Below are 21,912 nucleotides of genomic sequence, written 5' to 3' on the forward strand. Positions count from 1 at the left end.
TGAAGCTCTGGAACCACTCTCAGTGAAAGAATGGACAGGGCTTGTTTAGAGAGCTCTCCCTTCCTCACCTGCCTTTCTGCCTTTTTTTTTTCCTCTGCCTTGCCTCAGCCATTCCCATTTTCCATGTTTGTGTAACTCCCTGGCAGCAAGTCGGTGTCCTTGTGTCTCCCACAACCACTTCCTTGTACCTTGCCATCATATTTAATTCTTGTAACTTGCCTGATGCGTTGGCTTTGTGTGCTCTGTGAATCACTACTTCATAAAAAGCTGATTGTATCACAGTGTTATACAACACAGAAAGTGGATTCCTAATCCTAGAGCATTTTATCAGAACAGTAACAGTTGTGCAGAGTATTTTTGTTTGAGGAGATGCTGGTATGGACCTGCACCTTCTTTGCTGTTCAGATTAATTTTACTGTTATCTGTACACTTCATTGACTGAAAGTCACCTGTCCCAGTTAGTTTCCCTTAAAGCAAAATAAAAGTAATCCAATTTCAAGACTTAGTTTTGAAATTGGGTGGTTTGCTATGCTGGGTCAGGTTTGAATACTTGACTAGCAATCCCTGTCAGAAGACTGGGGAAATAAAGGAAAACAAATATTCTGCTTAGTCCTTTGTCACAATTTCATAAAACCCATAAAATCTCTAGTCCTGTCACCCTCATCTTACACTTTCTCTACATCCCAAAGATATCTGTATTTCAAAGGATTTGTGGAAATAATTTTGAAATTCTGTTCAAGTGATTCCTATACTTCATGTTATTCACAGCTTCAGGAGTTTGTCTTAGGCAAGACCTGCTGAATAGAGATAAAGCACACCTCAAATATTTTATGGTGGCTGAACCTCCACTCATCATTTTTCAGGTTTTCCTTAGTATTTTATTGGACTGGAACTCTAAATGACTCATAACATGCTTAGTTGCTTTGGACAGTTAAATAAGGGATGAAAACCAAAGCTGGTGCACAGCAATGGTATATTTTTATGGATGTCACTCCTTTAGTAACGAGCTCAATTCTCAGCAGCCATTCTCACTTCTAAAACTCTGCAGAAACATTCTCTCTGTGTTGGACCATAAATAGCAGGAGGGTTTTGATTAGTGTGGGATGACTTGTAGCATTGCAGAGCCTCTAGATAGCCATGAAAAAAGGAACTGAGTTCACTCAGACTTCTGCACTGTCAACACATTTGCCATCCAGACTCAACTAAGCTGAACCTTTATCATTGGAAGATATTCCTGTGCCGCTTCAGTTTCTCCCTCTGACGTGGGGATGTCGACTGGAGCAAACCTGCCTGTGCACAGTTCCTTTGCTCTCAGTGCAGCTTTGCCTGTCTTGTCTGCTTAGGCTGAAGCTTGTTGGGGCAGTGACAGGCTCTCCGTGCCTTTGGAAGAGGGAAGCTGAGCTCAGGAGCAGCCTTGAGGTGCTGCTGTGACACAGGCACTGCTGCTGCAGAGGATTTGATGGGCAGGGAGAACATCTGCCTGGCACCTACTGCTGAACAAGTCAGGCCCTTCCCTGCAACAAACTGCTGCTGACTGAAGTGGAACTAAAGCTTTTTAACTCTCCTGATTAGCTTTAAACAGGAATATTTTAAAGGGAATTAGAAGCAAATATTTTGAGTAGGTTACCAAGATACTTGGAGAGAGTTTTCTCCCTCCTCTCAAGATTGCTTTTCTTGGTTTAGCTTTTACTATTGAGCATAATCAGAATTACGGAGTAATTTCATAATACAGTAATCTGCAGTCTGTAGGTTTCCAACTTAGCATCAACTGAGCCCCTGATCTTACTCAAGTCTTCGCTCACTCAAAGAAACTGTCCGTGGCCTTCCAGTGGAAGGTGTCCCTGTCCATGGCAGGGAGTTTGAAACTGGGTGATCTTTAAGGTCCCTTCCAACCCAAACCATGCTATGATTCTGTGTTTACAGTGCTCTCTGCAATCCAGTCCTTGCTGTCTGTTCTCTCTCTGTGCTTTTAAAGGAGGTCACTGCGGAGCAGAACAACATCACACGGCTGTGCCCTGAGTTCCCACTGTGTCCTCACATCCACCACAGCAGCTCCACCTCCCAGCATGTGCCTTATTGTGTCCATTTTCAGCTTGGATTTCTCATCCTCTGCACCCTCCTCCGGCCTCAGCCCTTTCCCCTTCTCCAGCTGTCTGGCTTACCAGTGCTTCTGGTATGTGTTTATGGGTTTAAAACCTAATTATACATTAGTTTGAAGGCAAACTGATCTCTCTTTTTTTTCCCCTCTCTTTTTCACCTTAAGGCCCAGCAAGAGTCAGTGAATATGGGTTGGCTTCTGAGGGTAAGGCTGTAAGGATCGCCCGAAAGGAGCAGCAGTTCATTAAATTTTATGTTTCTGGTTAATTTCTCCTCATATTCTAATTTAATCCGAGAAACAGAAATGTGCAGTGGGCACTGAAAATCTAGTTTAAGATAAGGGCTTAAGGCTGAATGTCCCAATTACAGCTGCTGTTTCTTCAAAATTAACTTTTCAGCATGTGTTTTCATGGAGTTTATAAACTGACTCTAGTGCCACCCAGGCTTTTGTGGTCCTGCAGAGCATCAAGAGCAGTGAATAAAATACTGTCATCAGCTGGAATTATTGTTGTTGACAGGGTAAATCTGGGAATCCTGTACAGCGAAGTCAAAATAGGTAAGATTTCTTAAAAACATTTTGCTCAAGTTTGCTGCTGTCGGTTTTGATACCCAAAGGTACCCTTAGCACAGGGGGATTTGTGCATATTCGTGCTTTGGAAGTCTAATCAACCCCTCATGAATTTGGACAAGAACCATTTTTTTCCTTTTAATGAACTTTTGATCAGAATTTAGATGGAAAACCCACTGTGCTGTAAGTGGAGCTTACAGCTGCCTGTATTTAAGTTAACATTTAGCAAATGAACTTAGGACTGCCTACAGTGAATTTTACTAAACCATTTCTGAGAGAGTATTTCATTTGAACTTTTTTTTTTCTATGCCAACTTGAACCATTCTGGATTTAGGATTAAATAACCAAAAGTCTTGGTAGTTTAATGAATGAAATTTGTAGAAGAAGGGTAAGTGAGTTGTTTTGCCTCTGTTAGGGAAGATTTTCCAGCTGTCTCATGGAGAAGCACCATTAATGCTGTGGACCAGAGACATGGAATTTAGCAGCTGAAGGGGCTCTCAGTTCCTGCCCTCCTGTGAGATACCTTCCCAGTGCTTGCCTGTCTGTCCTCAACTATCCAAACATCAGCCTTTGGAGACTTTTTAGATCCCTTTGGATAGACTATCCAGAAAATTGGTTATCCCATTACGTGCAGATTTTGCACGGGCATCAGTGATCTCAGAGTAGATCCCAAATGTGTGAGAATCAGCCTCGTCCCACATAATGGTTTATTTTTATTTTCCTCCCCACCATCTTGTGGGGTTTGGTTGGGGTTTTTTTTTAATGTTTTCTTTTTTGGGGGAGTATGTGTTTTTTAATTACAAAATAACATTTAAAACTGCTTGGTATTTTACAACACAAACATAATCTCTCTTAATACTGTTCCAGAGGGGATCCAACACTATTTGGCAGGTGCTTTGCAAAATAAATCCTCTAGAACCTGCCCCCCTCACCCCCATCCAACCAGCCCAAGGCCCTGACTTCTCAGCGGGGCTTCTCTCCTGTGTCTGCATTTCTTGGAGCTCTTTGCAGGTTTAAAAATACTCTGTGTTCCACTAACTTCCAAACAAACTGTCCTCTCTCTGGAAAGGCAACAAAATGGCTCAGCAGACAGCACTCACATCCTACACACCCACGCCCACGGGCACACACAGCAGCCCTGCATGTACTTAAGCTGTCTCTAACACACATAATTTTCCTTATTTCCAAGTACTCCTCTCTTCCATGCCTTTAAAATAAAAGATTTATATGTTCATATGTACGCACAGCAGAAGGAAGAGGGAGGAAAAAAATAGAAGTGTGGGGATTGGCTTGTCTGCCTCTAAATCCCTCAAATAAACATCTGGAGGGGTTTCTCCAGGTTCAGGTCCAACTCCAAAGCCTGTGCAGGTTAGCAGTTAATGTGACACACAGAATATTTTGGAGAATAATTATCATCTATATTTCTAGATTTAAAGTTTATCTGTAGTAAGTGTCACATGGCACAGGCAGCTCTGTTAGGGGTTGCTTTACAGCTTGCCATGCAAACTCTGGCATATTTAGTTTTCTTCAGGAATGAAGGATGCATTGTGTTTAATCCATATAAGCCCGGAAAATTCACATTTCTCTTAAAAAAATTAAAACCAAGCATCATTGCTTTTTAGTCCTAAGCTTTTTATATACAGTAATATCTCCAAATCTTCAAGAATACTAATCAATTATTTTGAACTTTACCTTTGCATCAAATCCATCTGCTCTTCATAAGATGTGCTCCATCAAACCACAAGGTCCTGTGTGTGATCCATAGCTTCTTTTCTTGCATTTGTGTCAGTCCAGAAAGCTGTAACACACTCTTCTGGGTTCATCTTGGGTGTTTGTGCTAAGGTGGGGAATCATTAACATCCTAAACATTTTGAGGTTTCTTTGATTTTTTACTTAGCTTTTCCAATTTTCTCTTCTTAGTTTTTCACTGCTGGAATCAGGCCAGGTATTTAATGAAGATGATTTTTTTTTCCTTTTTTTCACATGTTATTACATTACATATGAATTTCGTTCTGTTGAGGAATAACATCCAAATATCTTTCCTTGGGGTTATTTCACTATTTCCATCTCTAGCCTAGACTAGGAAAGGAGGACAATGCCTGATATAAAAGAAGTCATTAATTGTGGGCTTTTAGAGCTCAACAGAAGTTTGTCTTTTAGTTTGACTTCAGTTTTTAAGCAAAATTTGAAGTAATCCAGCTGGGTGGTTTATTCAGCTCTGACACTTGACAACATCTAAAAAGCTTTTCCCTTTGATCACCTCAAACCAACACCAATTTGAGGATCTTACCCTGTTGCAAACTGTTGGTGAAATTGCATTCAATGGCTAGAAATAAGTGATATTTATCAAACTTTGTGTCTTTGAGCAATCTCTTCTTTTTTTTTCTCCCCTCTCAAACCTCGATTTCCACAGGGACAAAAGAAAATACTGATTAAAAAATATAATGTGCTCAAAAGGAAATTTCTTACCAGGAATAGAAGGCTTTGCCTTCAAAAAACCTGGTTGTTTTTTTGTTTCCATGATCAGTGAGGCCATTCTATCTTATGGGAATGTAATTCCAGCTCCTTGCTTTGACCCTTTCCTTTTCGTGAGCCTTGTCCCTCAAGGGGGAATTCTGCACTGTCCCTGCACTGTCCCTGTTCAGCCTCGGGGAAAGTCTCGGGGAAAGTGTATCAGGGAATCAGGAGCCAACCGGAGGGAGAAAGGGGGATAAAAAGGGAAAAGCCACATTTGAGGCAATGTTCTGTTTAAAACTGAGTCAGCTGCTCCTTCAGGGGTTTGGGGGGCAACAAACTGAACAAACAGAAGTGGATTGTTCTGATGACAAACTGCACAAGGCTGAGCCTTTCCTTGAATTATTTCAAGAATAATTAATCCTAGAAAAGTCAATTTCCAAAAACATCAGAGAAATGCAATATATTAAACTTATTTACTGAAGTCATTTTCAGCCATCTCCTGGGAGACCCTGCATGCAGTGGAGGAGGATAGAAAGACAGATGCAATGAAACATTTCAATATTTCTACCCTTTAAGCTTTCCATTTGGGAAAAAGTTCCAATAGTTTGGGTTTTGATCTTTGTTCAAGACAGAAACAGATGTCAAAACACGTTCCTTCCCAGCGACAGCTATATTTTTGATCAGCTTTGATGGAATTTTGATCTTCAGATAGGGTGCATTCTTGTCAAACGTGAAAATAATACCTCCATTAATATCTTCATTACTTTCTTAGATATTTCTTGCCCTTTGCAATTATCCTTGTGTTTTTGTGTTCCCATTCTGGTGCATGTTCCAGGATGATTATTGCCCTCCCTCAGCAGGCTTTGACATTGCAGAAGGATTGTGCTGTCACAAATATCAAAATCCCCAAATGCACAGGATTGGAAATGGTCAGCAGATTAAAAATGTTTTGCTTGAAGTTTATTCTTTGGTTTGAAGTAGTGGTGGGAAATATTTGCATAAATGAATTTTTAATAGGTACTAAAAATAAAAAGCTGCTAAAGAAAATGTAGCTTGTCTGCATTATCATGCAATTTTAATTATGCAAGCATTTATGTTCTTTGTGTATTTTGACTTACGGCCATGTGAGACACATGAGTGAACTGTCACTCATGCAGAATTAATTATAATTTGTCCATATAGGGGAAAAAACCCTGGGAAAATATGATAACACTTTTCATTGGCAGCAAACCCTAGTTGTTGTTAGTCACTTGAGAAAATTATTCTTAGCAGACTATAGAAATTCTGTGGTTCAAATACACCCTAAAAAAAGGTGGATTAGCACGTGGCTACATCCACTACAGGAATAGACTTTAACAACTAAGGAACTGTATCCTTCTGTACCATAACACTTATTTCATTTTCTTCTTTCCCTCGAACAAGAGAAAATATTTTGATTTAGTGTTTGGCAATCCAAGGCAGGTTATTTAAAATAATATTCACTTGGAATGTACCGAATGTAAAATGCTGTTTTTAGAGTGGTTACTTTCCTGCAGTATTGCAAATCCAAATCTTCACTTTCCCACGTGTAACAGAACCAGTTTGTAAAGAGTCTTTAGACTTTGTTCTTCTCCTTTTCCCAGGTAAGTGGCAAATAACTACTTGTCACTGACACATAGGGCAACAAATGGATAAAGCAAGCATGGATTCTGAGATCTATAATTTTTAATAATTTTTAAACTAGCTACAAAATGTCAATCACTTCACAAACTGACAGGAGACAGAAGGAATTTTTCATATTACATGCTGTAAATGATATTTATCTCACAGTTTATCTAGAGTTCATTCATTTAGGTTTTTTAATTATTTTTTTTTAATTGTCAGCTACTAAACATCTCAGCGATTTGGTGTGCATAGCTCTAGGTAAGCAACAGAGAACTGTACTGATAACAAACCACATGGGGATAGCGACTAGTAAGAGAGAGCCTTATAAAAATTACATTTCTTTGCACCATTTCATATGGTTGTTGTTTCCTCCAAAAGATAAGTCTTCAAAAGCAGCAGACAAACCCAATATATTACACTTATTTCTTTTTGTCTTTGACATATTTTCAGCCAAGCTTTTATTTTGCTGGCAATGGCTAAATGGTGAGTGCCAAATCCCTCCTTTTTTATTTTCATAATTAAAAAAAATGATCATGATTAATAACTATATATATATCAACAAGAAAAAAGTGGCACAACTGCAAACTTGCTGGTATAACATAGTCCCAAAAGAGTCCGAATACTGAGCATGCTTTTGTTGTCATTGTTGGTGTGCTACTGCCATGGGAAAATTCTTGTTTAAGTAGGAGTCTAAAAGTCTATTTATTCCTCATGCATAAATGCATAAATCACATCACTTTTTAGTGCAATGCTTGTTATAGTAATATAATTCCACATTGTCTAATCATGAAATCATAACAACAGATAATGGCAATGAAGAACTGAAGACAGCAGGTTTAAGTGCTTAAACATCATGATACCCAAAGACAGGAGCATGGCAGTAGCTCTGTGGAATGTCACAGTTTTACAAGAACAATACTGTATATTTAAAGGTTAACAGCACGTTTAGCATTCCAACAGTGTTGTCATTCAGCAAACATCATTAAAAAAAAAATAATAATGAGGAGAGGGGGAAAAAAAAGGAATCCAAAACAGAAACAAGGAAAGGAAAAACCCCAAAAAACATCATAGTGAGCTATAGCCATCAAATCAGCACTATGTACAACCTTTGGAAAGAAAGATATCTAGAAAAAAATAATTACAAGTATCATTTTTGGAAAGCTGACAAACTACACAGGACAACATTTACAATGGGGCTGATATGTGCATGTGTGCAAACCTAGTAGATAAATACCATGATAAAAGCATGAAGGTGCTGCCCTGTTGGGCAGCATTAAAAGGAAATGCACTTCACTGCATTTAACCGCTGCCCAGCATCTTTGTTGCACGCTGGTTGGCTTCATCAATCCTGGTTTTGTTGGAATCAGCCTAGGGAAACACAAAGCAAAGAAACAGATGAGTGCAGGCAAGAAAGAGAAGAGGCACTTCTGTAGTTTGGGCTTGGTCAGAGCAAAAAAAAATAAAAATAAAAAAAAGCTTGAAAGTGCCAGAGAGCTGCTTTTTATAGTTGGTATTATGGACCCAAAAGGAAATCACAGATTGGTTGGGTTTGTGACACTTCATGTAGCCTTTGAGCAGAGCTTTTATGTTTGTATTCAGCTTTACTGAACTGTTGGGAATGCTGTGCCAGGCCTGTGGCCGGTGCTGTTGATAGCACTGGTGGCACTGATGGTGCTGGATTCATGAGAACTGGTGGTGTGCATGTGGACTTTGCTGGTGAAAAGCTTCAGCACCCTCTAAGATTCAGTGGACCCTCTGTCCTAATTTAGATCACCAGGCTTGCAGTCAAAACTAAAATTTGGGTCAGTGTAGATAATCTCTGGAGCAGAGAAGGAAGATCATTTCATGTAGGGAATGCTGGCAAAGAGAAATTTCTTTGGAAAAATCAGCCTGGACATCTTTGCTCTGCATATGAAAGGAAAGGAATAGGTAGGAGTGATTCCAGTGCTCCAACAAAGTTCACCAGTATAGTTGCAAGACAGATTAACCTCTCTCATTGGGCAGCAGCATAAACAGGAATTAAGGAAAAGCAGGGATTTTACTGTTATTTGAAGCAATCAACTGGAATTTTGATGGTTGCACTGGATGATCTTAAAGGTCTCTTTATAGGTTTCAATATAAAACGCTGTTAATAAAATGGCACCATTTGGGAGGTTTGGGAGTTCTCTCTGAGTGGGAAGACACTTTGGCCATTTCTGTAGCTCTGCAGAAGTTGGTTTTGGAGACTGAAGACGTTGGTTTAGCTGACAAAAACTGGCAGAGCTCCATTCCAGGCCCACGTTGCCATGCCTACTTACTCTAGCAGAGGGACTAGATAGAAAATGGTCTCAATTTTTAAAATCAGACCTGTGGGAAAGGTGAGAGTTGTGTTGCTGCTTTAAAAGCATGAGCTCAAATAGCAAACTCTTTTCTGTGGTTTGATGGCTGCATTTTGTTAGTTTTGATGATTGTTCCCACATCTCTGGGGTGTATCCAAATTGCACAGGTTTATTTTAAATTTCCAATTTGAAACAACAGAATGGTGAAGCAACGCTCCCAGATGCATTTAAAAGTCCTTTAAAAATGTTTATACCAATGTGCAATAAATCAGTCTGAAATATCTTGGGGTTTTCTCCATAATTGTTTTGGAGAACGCTATATGGATGTGTATTTATAGTGCAGTGGCATGTGCCAGATCCTCAACAAGTGTAAATCAGCAAAATTACTCATTACAAGCCACACTCCTTTATTTTAGCCATGAGTTTGACCTTGTCTACCACAGGACAATTTTGTGTGCTTTTGCCAAAAGGCTACCTAAAAAGTTAATGGTTTTGGAATCAGCTACATTTGTGATGAAATGCATGAGTATTTGTTGAATATTGATGAAACATCATGTTCCTAATGATATTTAGACCTTAGTATCTGGTGGATGAAGTTGCATGGAAGGCAGTGGGAGTCTTTGTGCAGACCTTCCCACCTAGGTCAAGACAGAGTGCTTTAGGCCCTTCCTACTTTCCTTCCAGCCTCCTATTTATGGCTTCTTTTAGGGCCAGGCTCTTCTGGTTTTGATGTCTGTGTGATTGCTCTGGTTTGGATGCAGGCATCCAGTTTAACATAAATCCTTCAGGAGCATTTGGGTTAGCTTTGTCATGCACCCCAAAGTGTGCCAGCCACGGGTCTATCTAATGGTCATAATTGATCCAAAACACAGTGCTCCAGCAGGCCAGGAAAAGAAAACAACCCTGGCAATGCTGTATGCCCACCACCAGCTAGGGATGATGGTCTGTTGGCATATTTCATTGCAGAATGGCTCTGTGTGCATTTGTGGTTTCAGCTAACCATCAGCTCTGTCTTTTATAGAGGTTTTTCCCAATAGATTGTGTTTCTTTTTCTAGCCTCTCATTACTGTCTTCTTACTCTGAGAAATCTGGCAGATTTTCACTAAGACTGAAGACTGTCTTGTTTTCGTGCCGCTCTCATGACGACTCCTCTGTGTACAACACAAATCCATCTTCCACCAAATGTGCCACTGTTCCCTAGCCAAGGGCCCTGGGTGACGAGGCCTTCCTGAGAGGCTGGATTTAATGAATCCCATCAGCTGCCAATGTTATTTTGCCATTGCTGTATGAAATGGAAAACTCTGTAAGAAGAACACACAGACGTGGAGGGCCGGTCCCTCAGTGAGCTGGCTGCTCTCAGCATGTACTGCCTGGAGGTTTGGCCCAGGTGCACAAAGGGCTTGGTCAATGTTATTAAAATCCAGATGTTTGCAAGCCTGAGCTGGTAGGAGAACAGTGACTTGTTAGGCTTGCTGTGCTTTGGGATAGTATCCTGCAGGCATGGGTAGGACACCACTGATTTCCATCCACAGGGCACATCTCCTGCTGCTGTGTTATGACACGAGCAAGGATGGTATGAATAACAGCAGTAAATCCTTCCCCCATTCTCCTGGTTTTCCCAGAAATATGAAATGGTGCAGAATGGCATCCCAGTAATACTATGTGTTTTTCCAGCACAGTCAAACAAAACATGCAACTTTATAAAATAAAACTTTTGACTGATGCAAAGCCACGTGCTTTGTGGTGTCATGTGACTGTCTCTCTCTCAGGGATGGACTTCCAACCTTTAAGACAATTTATATTTTACCTAGTTTACTCTGGAATCAAACTCCAATAAGGAGAGCTCTCAGAGTGGATCACTCAGTGTAGTAGTTTTAATTTTTTTCGTTAAGCTCTGATGTAGTTAATTGACATGAAAACTGGGCATGGGCACCCTGCTTGTGTGAGGATGCTTGCATATGTAAGGAGGCTCACGAGTACAAGCTCTGACCACTTAAGGTCAGAATTAACTCTAAGCACCCCATCTAAGTCCTTGGGTTAGATCCTCAGGTTGTGTAAATCTCAGCAGAAGTCGAATGTTGTGTTGATTTTACACCAGATGAAGATTGAGCCTTTTATGTCACTTCAGCCTGGCTGTGCCTGTGCCTGGAGCTCTGCCAGTAGGAATGCAGATGGCTTGCAGATCGTGGGATCTGAGGATGGCAGCCAGGTTTGGAGGGGGCTGCTCTCCGCTTCAGAAATCTGCAGTGCAGGTCTGGCACTGGAATGGTGCTCTCTGCCTTTGGAGGTGGTGATTTTGCAACAGTAGTGCTGAGCTTTTGTGTTTCAGTGGGGCCGTGTGGGGCCCAATTATGTATAAATACACAAACACATACACACACCCCCCAAGAGAGCAAGTAGATCTCTGTCCTAACGTTGTTATAAACAGGCAGCACGACAAAACTGGCTGCACTTTTACCATACAGCAAAACCTTACTTAATAAATCCCCATCCTCTTTTGGGGACTGATCCTCCAAGCAGGTGATCTAATCCTGAACTGCTCATGGAGTTTCTGAGAAAGCAAAAGTCCAGGAAGGTTTAAAACTTTCCAGGAAAGGCCAGGGCATTCAGACCCAATGCTCACAGTTCTGCATAGCTCAGGGCACTTCTTGTTTCCCAGAGCTGTTGCAGAAGGAGCCTTGATGTGTCCTAAGGGGTCCCCTTGCAGTTGTTGCCTGGCAAACTCAACAGCGTGGGTCCGACCCAGCCTGTGCTGAAGGTCCCTGAAGATCCACAGCAGCGAGCTCTGCTTTGGCCCAAGGATTTGGAGGGAGAAGAGAGGAGCTCTAGCAGCTATTTCTGTCCCTTTTCCTTCTCCAAGCTGAAAAGGAACTGCAGAAAGGAAAACACAGCCCCTTTTGGGGTCGTCTTAGGAATGGCAGCTCTTACCTTCTCCATGATCCTGTCAATCTGGCGGTTCTGTGTGTCGATCTCGTTGCCCATGTCCAAGGCCATGTGACGTAAATTGCCAATGATGCCGCTGACCTGCTCGAGGTTCTCATCCATTTCATTTTCCCGGGCATCGTTTGTTACCCTGGGAGCAAAACACCAATTCTTTAAAGCAGAGACAGGAGATTCCCCCTGAAACTGTGATTCACCTGAAACCTCCCCTGCATCCTCCATCACTTGTCACCTGGGGAGCAGCTGCTGTGCCCAGCTTTGAAGGAAAGGGATTAATAAGCAGCTTGCCTGAAAAACATTACATGCTTACTTTTTGGATGTTGGGATCGATTGTCTGTGTTCATCACTGCTCCGTTTATACTGCTCTTATTGGAAGTGTTGCTGTCTGAGCTTGCCTATACCACAAACTGCACCTCTCTGCAGTGATCATCCTTCTCCAACAGAGAATGGAAGGATGCCCCGTTTGGATCTCTGTGTGGTTGGAGTTCATGGGAAGTGCTGGAGGGTGGTGGAATTACAGCTATTCCGGGTCCTCTCCTTGAAGTGCACATCGCTAATGGGAACTGTCCAGTCCTCTTATGCTTGGGGCTCACAGACATGTTGTGGAAGAGCTGCTTCAGCTGTGAAAATCCTGACCTAACATCCTATTTATTTTGCTGTAGTTCTGGTAAATGACAGAAGCAACTTCTCTTAGTAAAGATCTTCTGTCTATCATTCTTAGCACTGTCTTTTGCAGTTACTTGCTTTTTGGAACAAAACACTTGTACTTGGGCCAAGGCCCAGCTCAACTCTCCAGTGACTCAAGAGGCATGGGGTGACTGACACTGGGAAAAACAAGGTCCATGGGTCCCACTCAGAGAATCCCTACTTTGTGCTCTTCATGTAGGTGCCCAAAGGGTGCTCCGGGTTATTTGCAGGACAATTAATATTATATAGCATAACTTCCTTCACTGTTATATTGTGATCATGTCCCAGCCTTCATTTTGGTGGGGCTGCCATCCAGAAATTAAAAACAAGTGAATGGCAGACCCAGCAAACTTAAATGGCAACTCCATCCCACGCTCCAGATTGCATGACAGCATTGTTTCTATCACACTGATTTCCCTTTATCACAGCAGCCAAAAAAATAAGTGGATAATAGTTTTTGGAAAGATAATTACTTATTAATCCGGTGTCCTTAATCTTCAGAGATCAAAGCTTTGCCTACTGGAATGCCGTTATCCATTCAGCCGATAACATTGTCATCTAAATGATGCTCCATAAGCACTGCAATCAGTAGGTGCTTATTGCTGGATCCCTGTGCACTGGGGGCAGTTTGCAGTGTGGTTGCCATTGGTAGAGCTGTGTGTTTCCAGCCAGCTTTCATTTGAGAGCTCAGGAATTCCCACTATGTCAGGGTTTTACAGCAGCTGAGGAATGGGGCATCATTCCCCATTCAGCAAGGTTTCCTGAGTACTTATGAGCAGGGAAGGGGCACGCCCCTAGTTAAAAGTGTACTTCAAATTCTGCACTTGGCTCAGTGCTTTGGCAGGAAACCTGAGGCTTTTCTCTTGTTGAAAAGAAAGGAGGAGCTGCTGGATGCTTTAGTACCTCTTCTGGCAAGGGTGGATAACGGGCACTGCGTGCCTTGGGACATAATGGCAATAAACTTGTATTTATCTGACACTTCATTTCTAAGGCGTTTGATGACTGTCATTAATGAGACCCATAATAAGGGCCCCTGGAAAAGTGTTCATGCAGGGAGCTGGAGTGCAGAGGACAGTGCTGACTGACCATGTCTGTCTGCACCCTCACAGTGCTGCTGTGAAACAAATAAATAGACATTATTTCTATTTTATTATTGCCCAAATCTGGGCACTCAAGGAGGAAGGTTTAGGGTTGTGTTTTCAAGCATCTTCTGGTTCTCTGGGCCAAGACTCTTACTTCCAGGATTTCCAGCAAGGTAACCATCCTTTGCACCAACTCAGGGGACCTACAGGGCCAGGGGAAGTCACTGGACACAACAAGCCTTTGGTACCTGGGTTACTCACCGACGACCTGAAAACCCAGGACCCACCACTTGGTGGAAAACTGTCTCCATCTTATTACTCAGCACCACTGAAGGAGTTAATGAGCATCACAGAACTCATGACCATATGGAAGAAATCTAAATATATCAGTGACAAGGAGAATAGAGAGAGAAGAGTGGATCCAAAGGCTCACCTGCGGATAAAGCCACCACTGATGGCCATCTGCTCCCGCTCATCTACGACACGTGCGGGCTGGCTGGCTACAACACCATCCTGGTTATTGCCCCAGGCCTTTTTGTAGGCATCACTTGATTTGAGCCTATGCAAAAAACACCATGAGTAACAAAGCATCAAGTGGACAAACGCAAAACTCTTTACCTCTCCAAGCTAAAAGCTGAATCAAGCAAATGAGTTTTCAGATAGAGGGTCATTGGTTGTATACCGATATATCATAACCCTGAGCAAAAGGAGGGCGTTGGTTTTTGTTCATTTTTTTACTTTACTGCCACAACAACAGTGATGGTCAGAGGTTTAGTTTCCAATAGGGTGAATTGCAATTGTCAAGTCTACGACACTGCACACAAGTTTTTGGATGTTGACTTAGTATCCAGAAAGAAGGAAAATTTAAAAAAAAAAAAGAAAAAAAAAGGAAAAATAAAAAAGAAGAAGAGAAGAAATACAGATAAGTAGAAAACATTGTTTCGTTTCAGTGACACATATGTTTTGACATCAAACACAGAGAACGTACTGGCAGACAGACATAAAAACAGAACTGCCAAGTATAGTGTGTACATCACATCACAGCAACACACCCTCTTAGAGAAAAACAGATTTGGCTAGAATTTAACATTTTACCATGCAGAATATTGAGCTTCTGTTGATATTTTTTCAATATGTATGTGGCATAGTAGGCATTTAAAGCCACTGACCTTTCCCAAGGTGATTTGGGGATGGTTTTATCATAGGGTTCATCAGATTTTTCAAATAATATATCGGTACTTGAGAATAGTAATCATACATCGACAGTTGATGTACAAACCTTTGTCCACAGAGACAAAAAGTAAAATAGGCAGAAATGAAATGAGTGCAGGAGAAAATAAAAGATACGAGCAATCTAGCATCAGAAAGGGAAGTTTTTCTACATTTTATTTCATGCACCAGCTACAGGCATGAATAAGAAGTAAAGCATTCTCACTAAGCACAGTTGCCCCAATAGTTCATCATACCCTTAATGCATCAGCAGTAACAGCCTTCACAATAAGCAAGACACAGGCAAAAATGGATCATCACTTCCTTCAGGAGTTTTAAACCACAGGACTTTAAATATAGCCTAGCAACTTGTTATATTTGTTCTTCATGACAGTTACATTAACTTTCAGAGAGCCATTTTTGACTGAGCTGCCGTGGATAGAAAATTAAAATCCAGGCACACCTAGAGTGGCAGATTGACATGTGCAGCTTATTTAGGGTCATCAGATGAGACTGAACACTTCAACAGGAGAGTGTGAGTGTTTGGACTCCACAGGTACAAGTTCTTGATTTTTTTTCCTAGAAATGGAGTAGTTTCCAAAAAACTGTTGGGAACTGCAAATCTCTGTGGTTTCCCTGTTCTTTGGTCAGCTCCAACCCATCATACAAACAGCCCTGTGGCTTGGATTTTGGGGAAGGAACTGAACATGCTTCTGGGGGATTCGGGAAAGGACATGACAAGCCCATCTTTGGTGTTATGTTCTCTCCATGCCCCCTGAAGCAGCTCAGTTTTAAATGAGCCTGAAGATGTGTTGTATGATACGATATAGAATTAAAATGTAGATTAAAAGAGGATCTTTCATCTGTTTTGTTGCTTATGTCCTGTCAAAGTTTGTGAGGACTTAAAAAGATAATGGTTGGCTTGTTTAATCTTAGCTGTCTGAAACTATACATCAGCTTTGGCATTACTAGAAATGTGTAAATGAGTCATTCTCTTGCTGCAGATACCTTTACAGGGTTTTGCCTGTTCTTTAGACCTGTGCAACTTTGAGAGTGAAACAGTCTTTGTGTTTGAGGTGAGTGATCTTATACACCCAGAATCTGATCTCTATTTTCTCATGGACTTCCCATAAAAGTCAACAGGTGGAGCCTGGGTCTGCTCATGGTCAATAGTAGTTGTCCTTTTGAATGCAGCCTGGTCAAAGTTTCATGCCATGAGGCATTTTGAGTCTCCTGAGGATGTAGGATCAAGCCTTATGTATTGGTAAGGCTCACGGAGTTGTACTTTCACTGTGCATCAGGGTACAGTTATGTGTGAAATGGTTAATCCTTTAAATACATGCCGTTCATCTCCCACCAGCCAGAAGAGCACCAGTGGATCGTGGTGATTCTGATGCCCAGAACTGTGTGGATTTCTCTCCCTCCTACACTCCAGTCCTCAGAACATCATCTCATTTGTACCAGTTGAGTCCTGGCATAGAGACTCAAGGAACAGTCTCTAAAAGCCTTGTTCATCCACACTTTTTCTGAACACTGGTTGGCAATGCTGCTTTATGAAATCTGGCTGCAGACTGCCAAGGTCAGAACACCGCCTTGGAGAAGGGGAGAGACACCCTTACAAACCAATGTCCCCCACATGGCACGCGCACAGTGTCTTTCTGTTCTTGCAGCCTGGCACTGCAGCCGTAGTGAAGTGGCAAATGTTTTAAGGCCACGTGTCAGGTGCTAATCCCATCCCTGTCACATGGCTGGCTGTCAGTTCTGAGCTTTTACAGCTTGTACAGTGTGGGAGATGTAAAGTTTCTGCTGCATTTGTACCTGCAGCTCTTCTGCATCAGGTCCTCTGGCTAAAGCCTGTATTAGATAAAAAGCCTGATACAGGCAGTGCTGCTGACTAAGGCTCTGTGTGTGTGTGTGTGTAGCTCTTCCCATTTCTCCTGCCCTCTCTCCCACTGTGCACACCAAGGCAATAGTACACATATTTTGGGTAAAATGTTTACCCCAAAAAAGTATTCAGGGTTTGGTACACAGGAGCGGAACTGATTTTTTTTTAAGTATCTGCATTGTGTCCCAAGGGAATTAACTTCAAAATAAATGTGATTGATAGGGCAAAACCCCATTCTTGCTGTTCTGATTTTTGGCAAAATACCCCTGAACTCTATGACAGCTCTTTCCTTTGGTCTTGATAATCGTGGTAGGATCAGACTTTGGCTGTGAACAAAGTATCACGCAGAAAGGGAGTTCAATACTCAGAACTACTGCTCTCTGCTTTCTTTCCTGCACAATCTCTGGCCAACCATTTATGACAGCTTTCCCTGTACCCTGGTTGCATGCCGACTCACTGCATGCTGGATTTGCCATTCCTCAAGGACTTGGGGTTGGTCCACTTTGTCCCCGGTTTCCTCCACCCGCATAACCGCACATCGCATTTCCATTTGGCATTTAAAACAAGCTTTGCATTACTTGGAGGACGGTTTCGTTCAAGTGTGATGGCATGCAAGCAAATTCGATGCATTTCAACATTTCTGCTTAGTGTACATGCTACCCAAACCAGAGAAATTTGGCATATTCAGGTTTTCTCAATTTTTTTTTTGCCTGTGGCAGGATGAAAACCAGTTCAAGTTGGGTTCCAATTATGAAACGTCTCTTTCGAGAGCGCATCGAGGGCTATTTCTGTTGAACAATGAAAAAAGGTGTGATTTTCATCCATAATTTTGAGTAATGTTTAGTACAACCTCTTCTGCAGTTTTTCAGCTCTTTTGGTTATTAAACTCGTGAAAATATGCTTCACAATTTAGGGTGTCCAGGAATAAGGTAGCCCCAGTGTTTTCGTTCGCTGGAAAATGGAACCACTGAGTACACTTTGTGTAAAATGTTGAAACTTTTACCATTAAAAGGTGTTGACAGTGAAGCTTTCACCGCAGTATGCCTGCTTTTAATGCATCTACAGTAACTCCCAGTCAGCTGTCTATGCTATGAGATGGATGCATTTGAACCAGAATCGTTCTTTCTGCATGCCACATGCTCATCCTGTCCATGTGCCTAGCAAGGATGAGCTTCACAAGGCCTTTGGGATCAGCCTTAAGTGCTCAAAGAGATGAGGCAGGCAGCACCTACTTGTTACATGGACAGACACAAAGACCACAGAATTTTCCTAGGTCCGTCAAATTCTTTTCTGCTTCTTTCATGTCCTTATTGATTTGGTCCATTCCCTCTTCGATGCGTTCCAGTTGTTCTGATTAAACACAAGTATTTTATCCCCACAGAATGAAGCAGATGGAAAAGGACAAAGAAAAAAAAGACAAAAACTTCAGACATTCACTGTGACAAAAAACTGGACACCACACAGCAGAGCCGGTACCCAGTACCTACTTGTTACAAGGACATATGAAAAGGCCACAGCATTTCCCTAAATCTTTTAAATTTTTCTCGGCCTCCTTCATGTCTTGGTTGATATGGTTCATGCCTTCTTCAACACGATCGAGTTGTTCTGGTCAGGACAAAGGGATGACAGTGTGGAATGAATTGTATTTTTGCTTGTTTGCTTTTGTCTTCAACAGCACATGAAAAATGACCATGTAGAACTGAGTTAATAATGACATTACAATGCATTAATCTGAGCTGATGCATTGCTGAAGTGATGTGGGCCGCACTGGATGCCAAAGATAATTTTTTTACTAGTGTGGGAAGAGTAAAACAAAGGAGGAATTTATTTGAAATATATTAATATCAACAAGATGTAATGATGTAGAAAGGAAGGGTTATAAAGTTCAAGGTCCAGAAACGTAATACAATACATCCACTTACTAAGACACAGTGACATCCAGGAGAAAGAAAGATAGCATTATTATTTTGCATTTATGTATGTTAATATAAGAGAAAAGATGTCCTTCCATGGAAAATACTTCAGTTACTTACGCTTACAAATGCCTTGGAATTAGGTGATTTTGGGCAGCACAATTGCTTGGATTAGTGAGTGATAATGGTGGTAATAGAAGTACAAAAAATAGAGTGAGTGTTTAAGGGCTTGTATCCATGTACCCCTTTTTCCAGAGGCTGAGGAAACTGAGACCTGCCACTTTGACTGGCATTGGATATTAATCTCTAATCTGAGTGTGCCCTCAGGGCTGGTTTTCTTTCTAGTGTAGAGGCTGCAAGTCAGGAGTAACCCCAGTGAACACAGAGCAACTGAAACCTCTCCGGGAGCCTGATGCTCACTGGAAGAGAACACTGGCTGTGACATTCATTGTCCCTGTCCCCAGGTGACCTTATGAACACAGACATGGGGTGCAGACTCGTGTTTTCAGTGGGGTCACTTCTGCTTTGCTCCAGGGCAAGATAAGCAGCACCAAACCCAGTAACCAGTCCCATACAGACAACTCTCTCTCTGCTGGCATCAAACAGAATTTGGAGTATTTCCACCGAAGGCTGGCGATGGTGTTAGGTTTTCTTAGGGACTCGGTGGCTCAGAATAACTTAACATGTTTATTTCTTCACTATTAAACCTGGGGAAGGTGTCCTAGAGGAACAGAATGCCACAATGTAAAAGTTTAGGAAGGGATTCTCTGCTGATGTAAACAGATATGAATCCAGTGGGATCAGGGGTCTTATGTGGAGTCTGTGGTAGCAACAGCATTTTACATGGGTGGAAAGCCTCACCATTTCATGAAGGATAAATTCAAATACTACCCAGGATCAGAGAGTTACTGGGAAGTGACATTTCAATCCATTAAAAGCTGTAACTGTAGCTAAAGAGGCAAAGTCAAGGAATCCCAGTAAAACACAAACACATCCCTATTCACCATATGGAATAGAAAAACACAGAATTAGACTGTAGAGGAAGGAACTAAGAGCACTGGTTATAGAAGGAATTTAATGTCATCCCTGATGTTAATTGAGTCCTATCCAGAAGAAAAAAAAAGGCATTTTAGAAGGAAAATCATATGCATATTGACGTCAGTACAAAGCTCCTCTTGACTTCTTTGGGAACATGAATAGGCCTAATTTCTTACTTAGGTTTCTAATAACAATCGAGGTTTAGATTTTCAAAGCTTTCTGGGGGATTTGGATACCCAGTTCCCATTAAAATTAATTTTATTTAATTAATTTTAATGGGAAACAGGCACCTCACCCCTCGAGGGCCTAGAAAATCCTGGCCTAAATTATTCAAGCTGAAATAATTCGAATATTGAACTTGTGCTCTTTGTTGAATTCTTGCATGAGACAGGGCTTTGAGAAGGAGAGGTGCCGTGTCAGGATGGAGAGATGCATCTGCTTTTCAGGTGTCAGTTCTCATTCTCCTCATCTGGATGGGCCTGTCTCCTGACACCGCAGGAGTTATTGATCCCAAATCCAAGGATATATTTAGAGGATCAGAGTTACCTGGCACTGTCCTCTAAAAGGGGCACATATCATATAAGCAAAGGACTGGGAAACTAAGAAGGAAACCTGAGAGATGGACTGCACAAGTTCTGCCTAGTAAACTGCTGAGCATAGAACCAGAAATGCAAGGTTGGATTGTTTCAGTGCACACTGTAATTTGGGCTTTAACAGAAGCTTTGCTCTGTGTTTGTAGGTGCAGATTGTCAGTTCATCAGAAATGGGAGTCTGTGGTGGAAGGGGATGCTCCTCCCAGTGCTCCTGCTCCTGCCTAACTCAGAGTCTTACCTGCTCTTGCATAGTTGGGCAACTCTTGCTCTGGGAAGCAGCTGTGGGAGTGTGAACTGGCTTTTATCCTGGTTCATGCAACAAGATGGGAATTGCTACATTTCTGTGGCAGACTCCCACCTCCTGCTTGCGAGAGCTGTGCTTGCAGAGCCCGTTCTCGGGACTCACTTCAAAGGCAGCTGTACCCACATGTGCATTTTGACACTGGGCAGGACACAAGGCACTGACCTTTCTTCCACTGATTTTCCTACTAGTCCTTCTCTGACCTTGTTTGCCCAGCAGAAAACTCCAGGTAAGTCTGCAGGGATCAGTCCCAGATCTGGTACCACTGGTGGCTTCCAGTCTAAGCTTGCTTCCTTGCCCAGATGCTCATTCTCTGCAGCCACGTGTGTAGTAGGGCCTTTTGAACTGTCTTTCCCTGTTTCTTTTTCTGCCTGAATAAATGAGTCCTAATTGAAGAGTAGATGTGACATGACTCAAACACTTTCATTTAAATTACAGCTCTCTCTAGAAACCTGACTTAATTCATCCTGCTCCAGGATTTGTGTGTGATGCTTATGCTATTTCTGAATAGAAACGGGACCCACACTAATTTATCTTCCATTAAAGGAAACCTCATCAGTGTAAAAAACCCATGTCAGATTTGTAGCCCAGAAGTCTAGACAGCTGGCTGCTGGTCCTAAAACCGGTTGTTAATGTCATTGGCTGGATTGTTAACTGGTTAAAATCAGCATAGTTATGCTGGTTTTGTGGAGCAACACCAATTTATACCTGTCAAAGTCCTGGTCCCACAGGCAAGGAAATAGATTCATGAGCCTAGCCACAGTTATTGAGGCATAAATATTGTAGTGGAATTAACTTAGCAGGGTCAAACTGGATTTGTTTTGGTATAACTGCTGTTAAAATCTGGCCCAGAATGAATCACTGCTGGTAGGAAATCAGATGGCTATCAAAAGGTTAATTTAATATCTGTTTTCATAGATCTCCCCTATTCCAATGTTCTATATTGTATTAAAGGTTTTAGGGAAGAGAGTCTGCTGGCATAAATTGCCATGAACCTACACAAATTCACGCCTACAAAGGATCATGTCCTTTGTCTCCCTTTTACAGAAGCACTTCAAGGTCAGAGCTTGACATTTTTTTTGACAGTTTGTTGCAATATTCTTTGAATATACTACATCTATCCTTATGTTTATGTATCATATATGAGAAAATTGGTGCTGCCTGGCAGCAGAATACAGAA

General features: G+C 41.7%; 2 protein-coding genes across 3 annotated transcripts in view; one reads left to right on the forward strand and one right to left on the reverse strand.

The window, feature by feature from the left end:
* Window positions 1–21,912, forward strand: part of PAK5 (p21 (RAC1) activated kinase 5) — a 313,912-nt gene that overhangs the window by 18,144 nt on the left and 273,856 nt on the right. The gene's annotated exons all lie outside the window — the stretch shown is intronic.
* Window positions 6,808–21,912, reverse strand: part of SNAP25 (synaptosome associated protein 25) — a 60,564-nt gene continuing 45,459 nt past the window's right edge. Inside the window, exons 5-8 of one of the 2 annotated variants that reach the window (XM_027693410.1) lie at window positions 18,375–18,492; window positions 14,227–14,352; window positions 12,013–12,157; window positions 6,808–8,134 (exon numbers count right to left, since the gene is read on the reverse strand). In XM_027693410.1, coding sequence (XP_027549211.1) covers window positions 8,066–8,134; window positions 12,013–12,157; window positions 14,227–14,352; window positions 18,375–18,492 — 458 coding nt within the window. In that variant the 3' untranslated portion in view covers window positions 6,808–8,065. Of the gene's footprint in view, window positions 8,135–12,012; window positions 12,158–14,226; window positions 14,353–18,119; window positions 18,238–18,374; window positions 18,493–21,912 lie in introns of both variants that reach the window. The other variant, XM_027693409.1, reaches the window with a different exon arrangement.

The sequence above is a fragment of the Neopelma chrysocephalum genome, unplaced genomic scaffold (genome assembly GCF_003984885.1).
Source record: "Neopelma chrysocephalum unplaced genomic scaffold, ASM398488v2 Primary Assembly neopelma1_91, whole genome shotgun sequence".
Taxonomy (NCBI): Eukaryota; Metazoa; Chordata; class Aves; order Passeriformes; family Pipridae; genus Neopelma; species Neopelma chrysocephalum.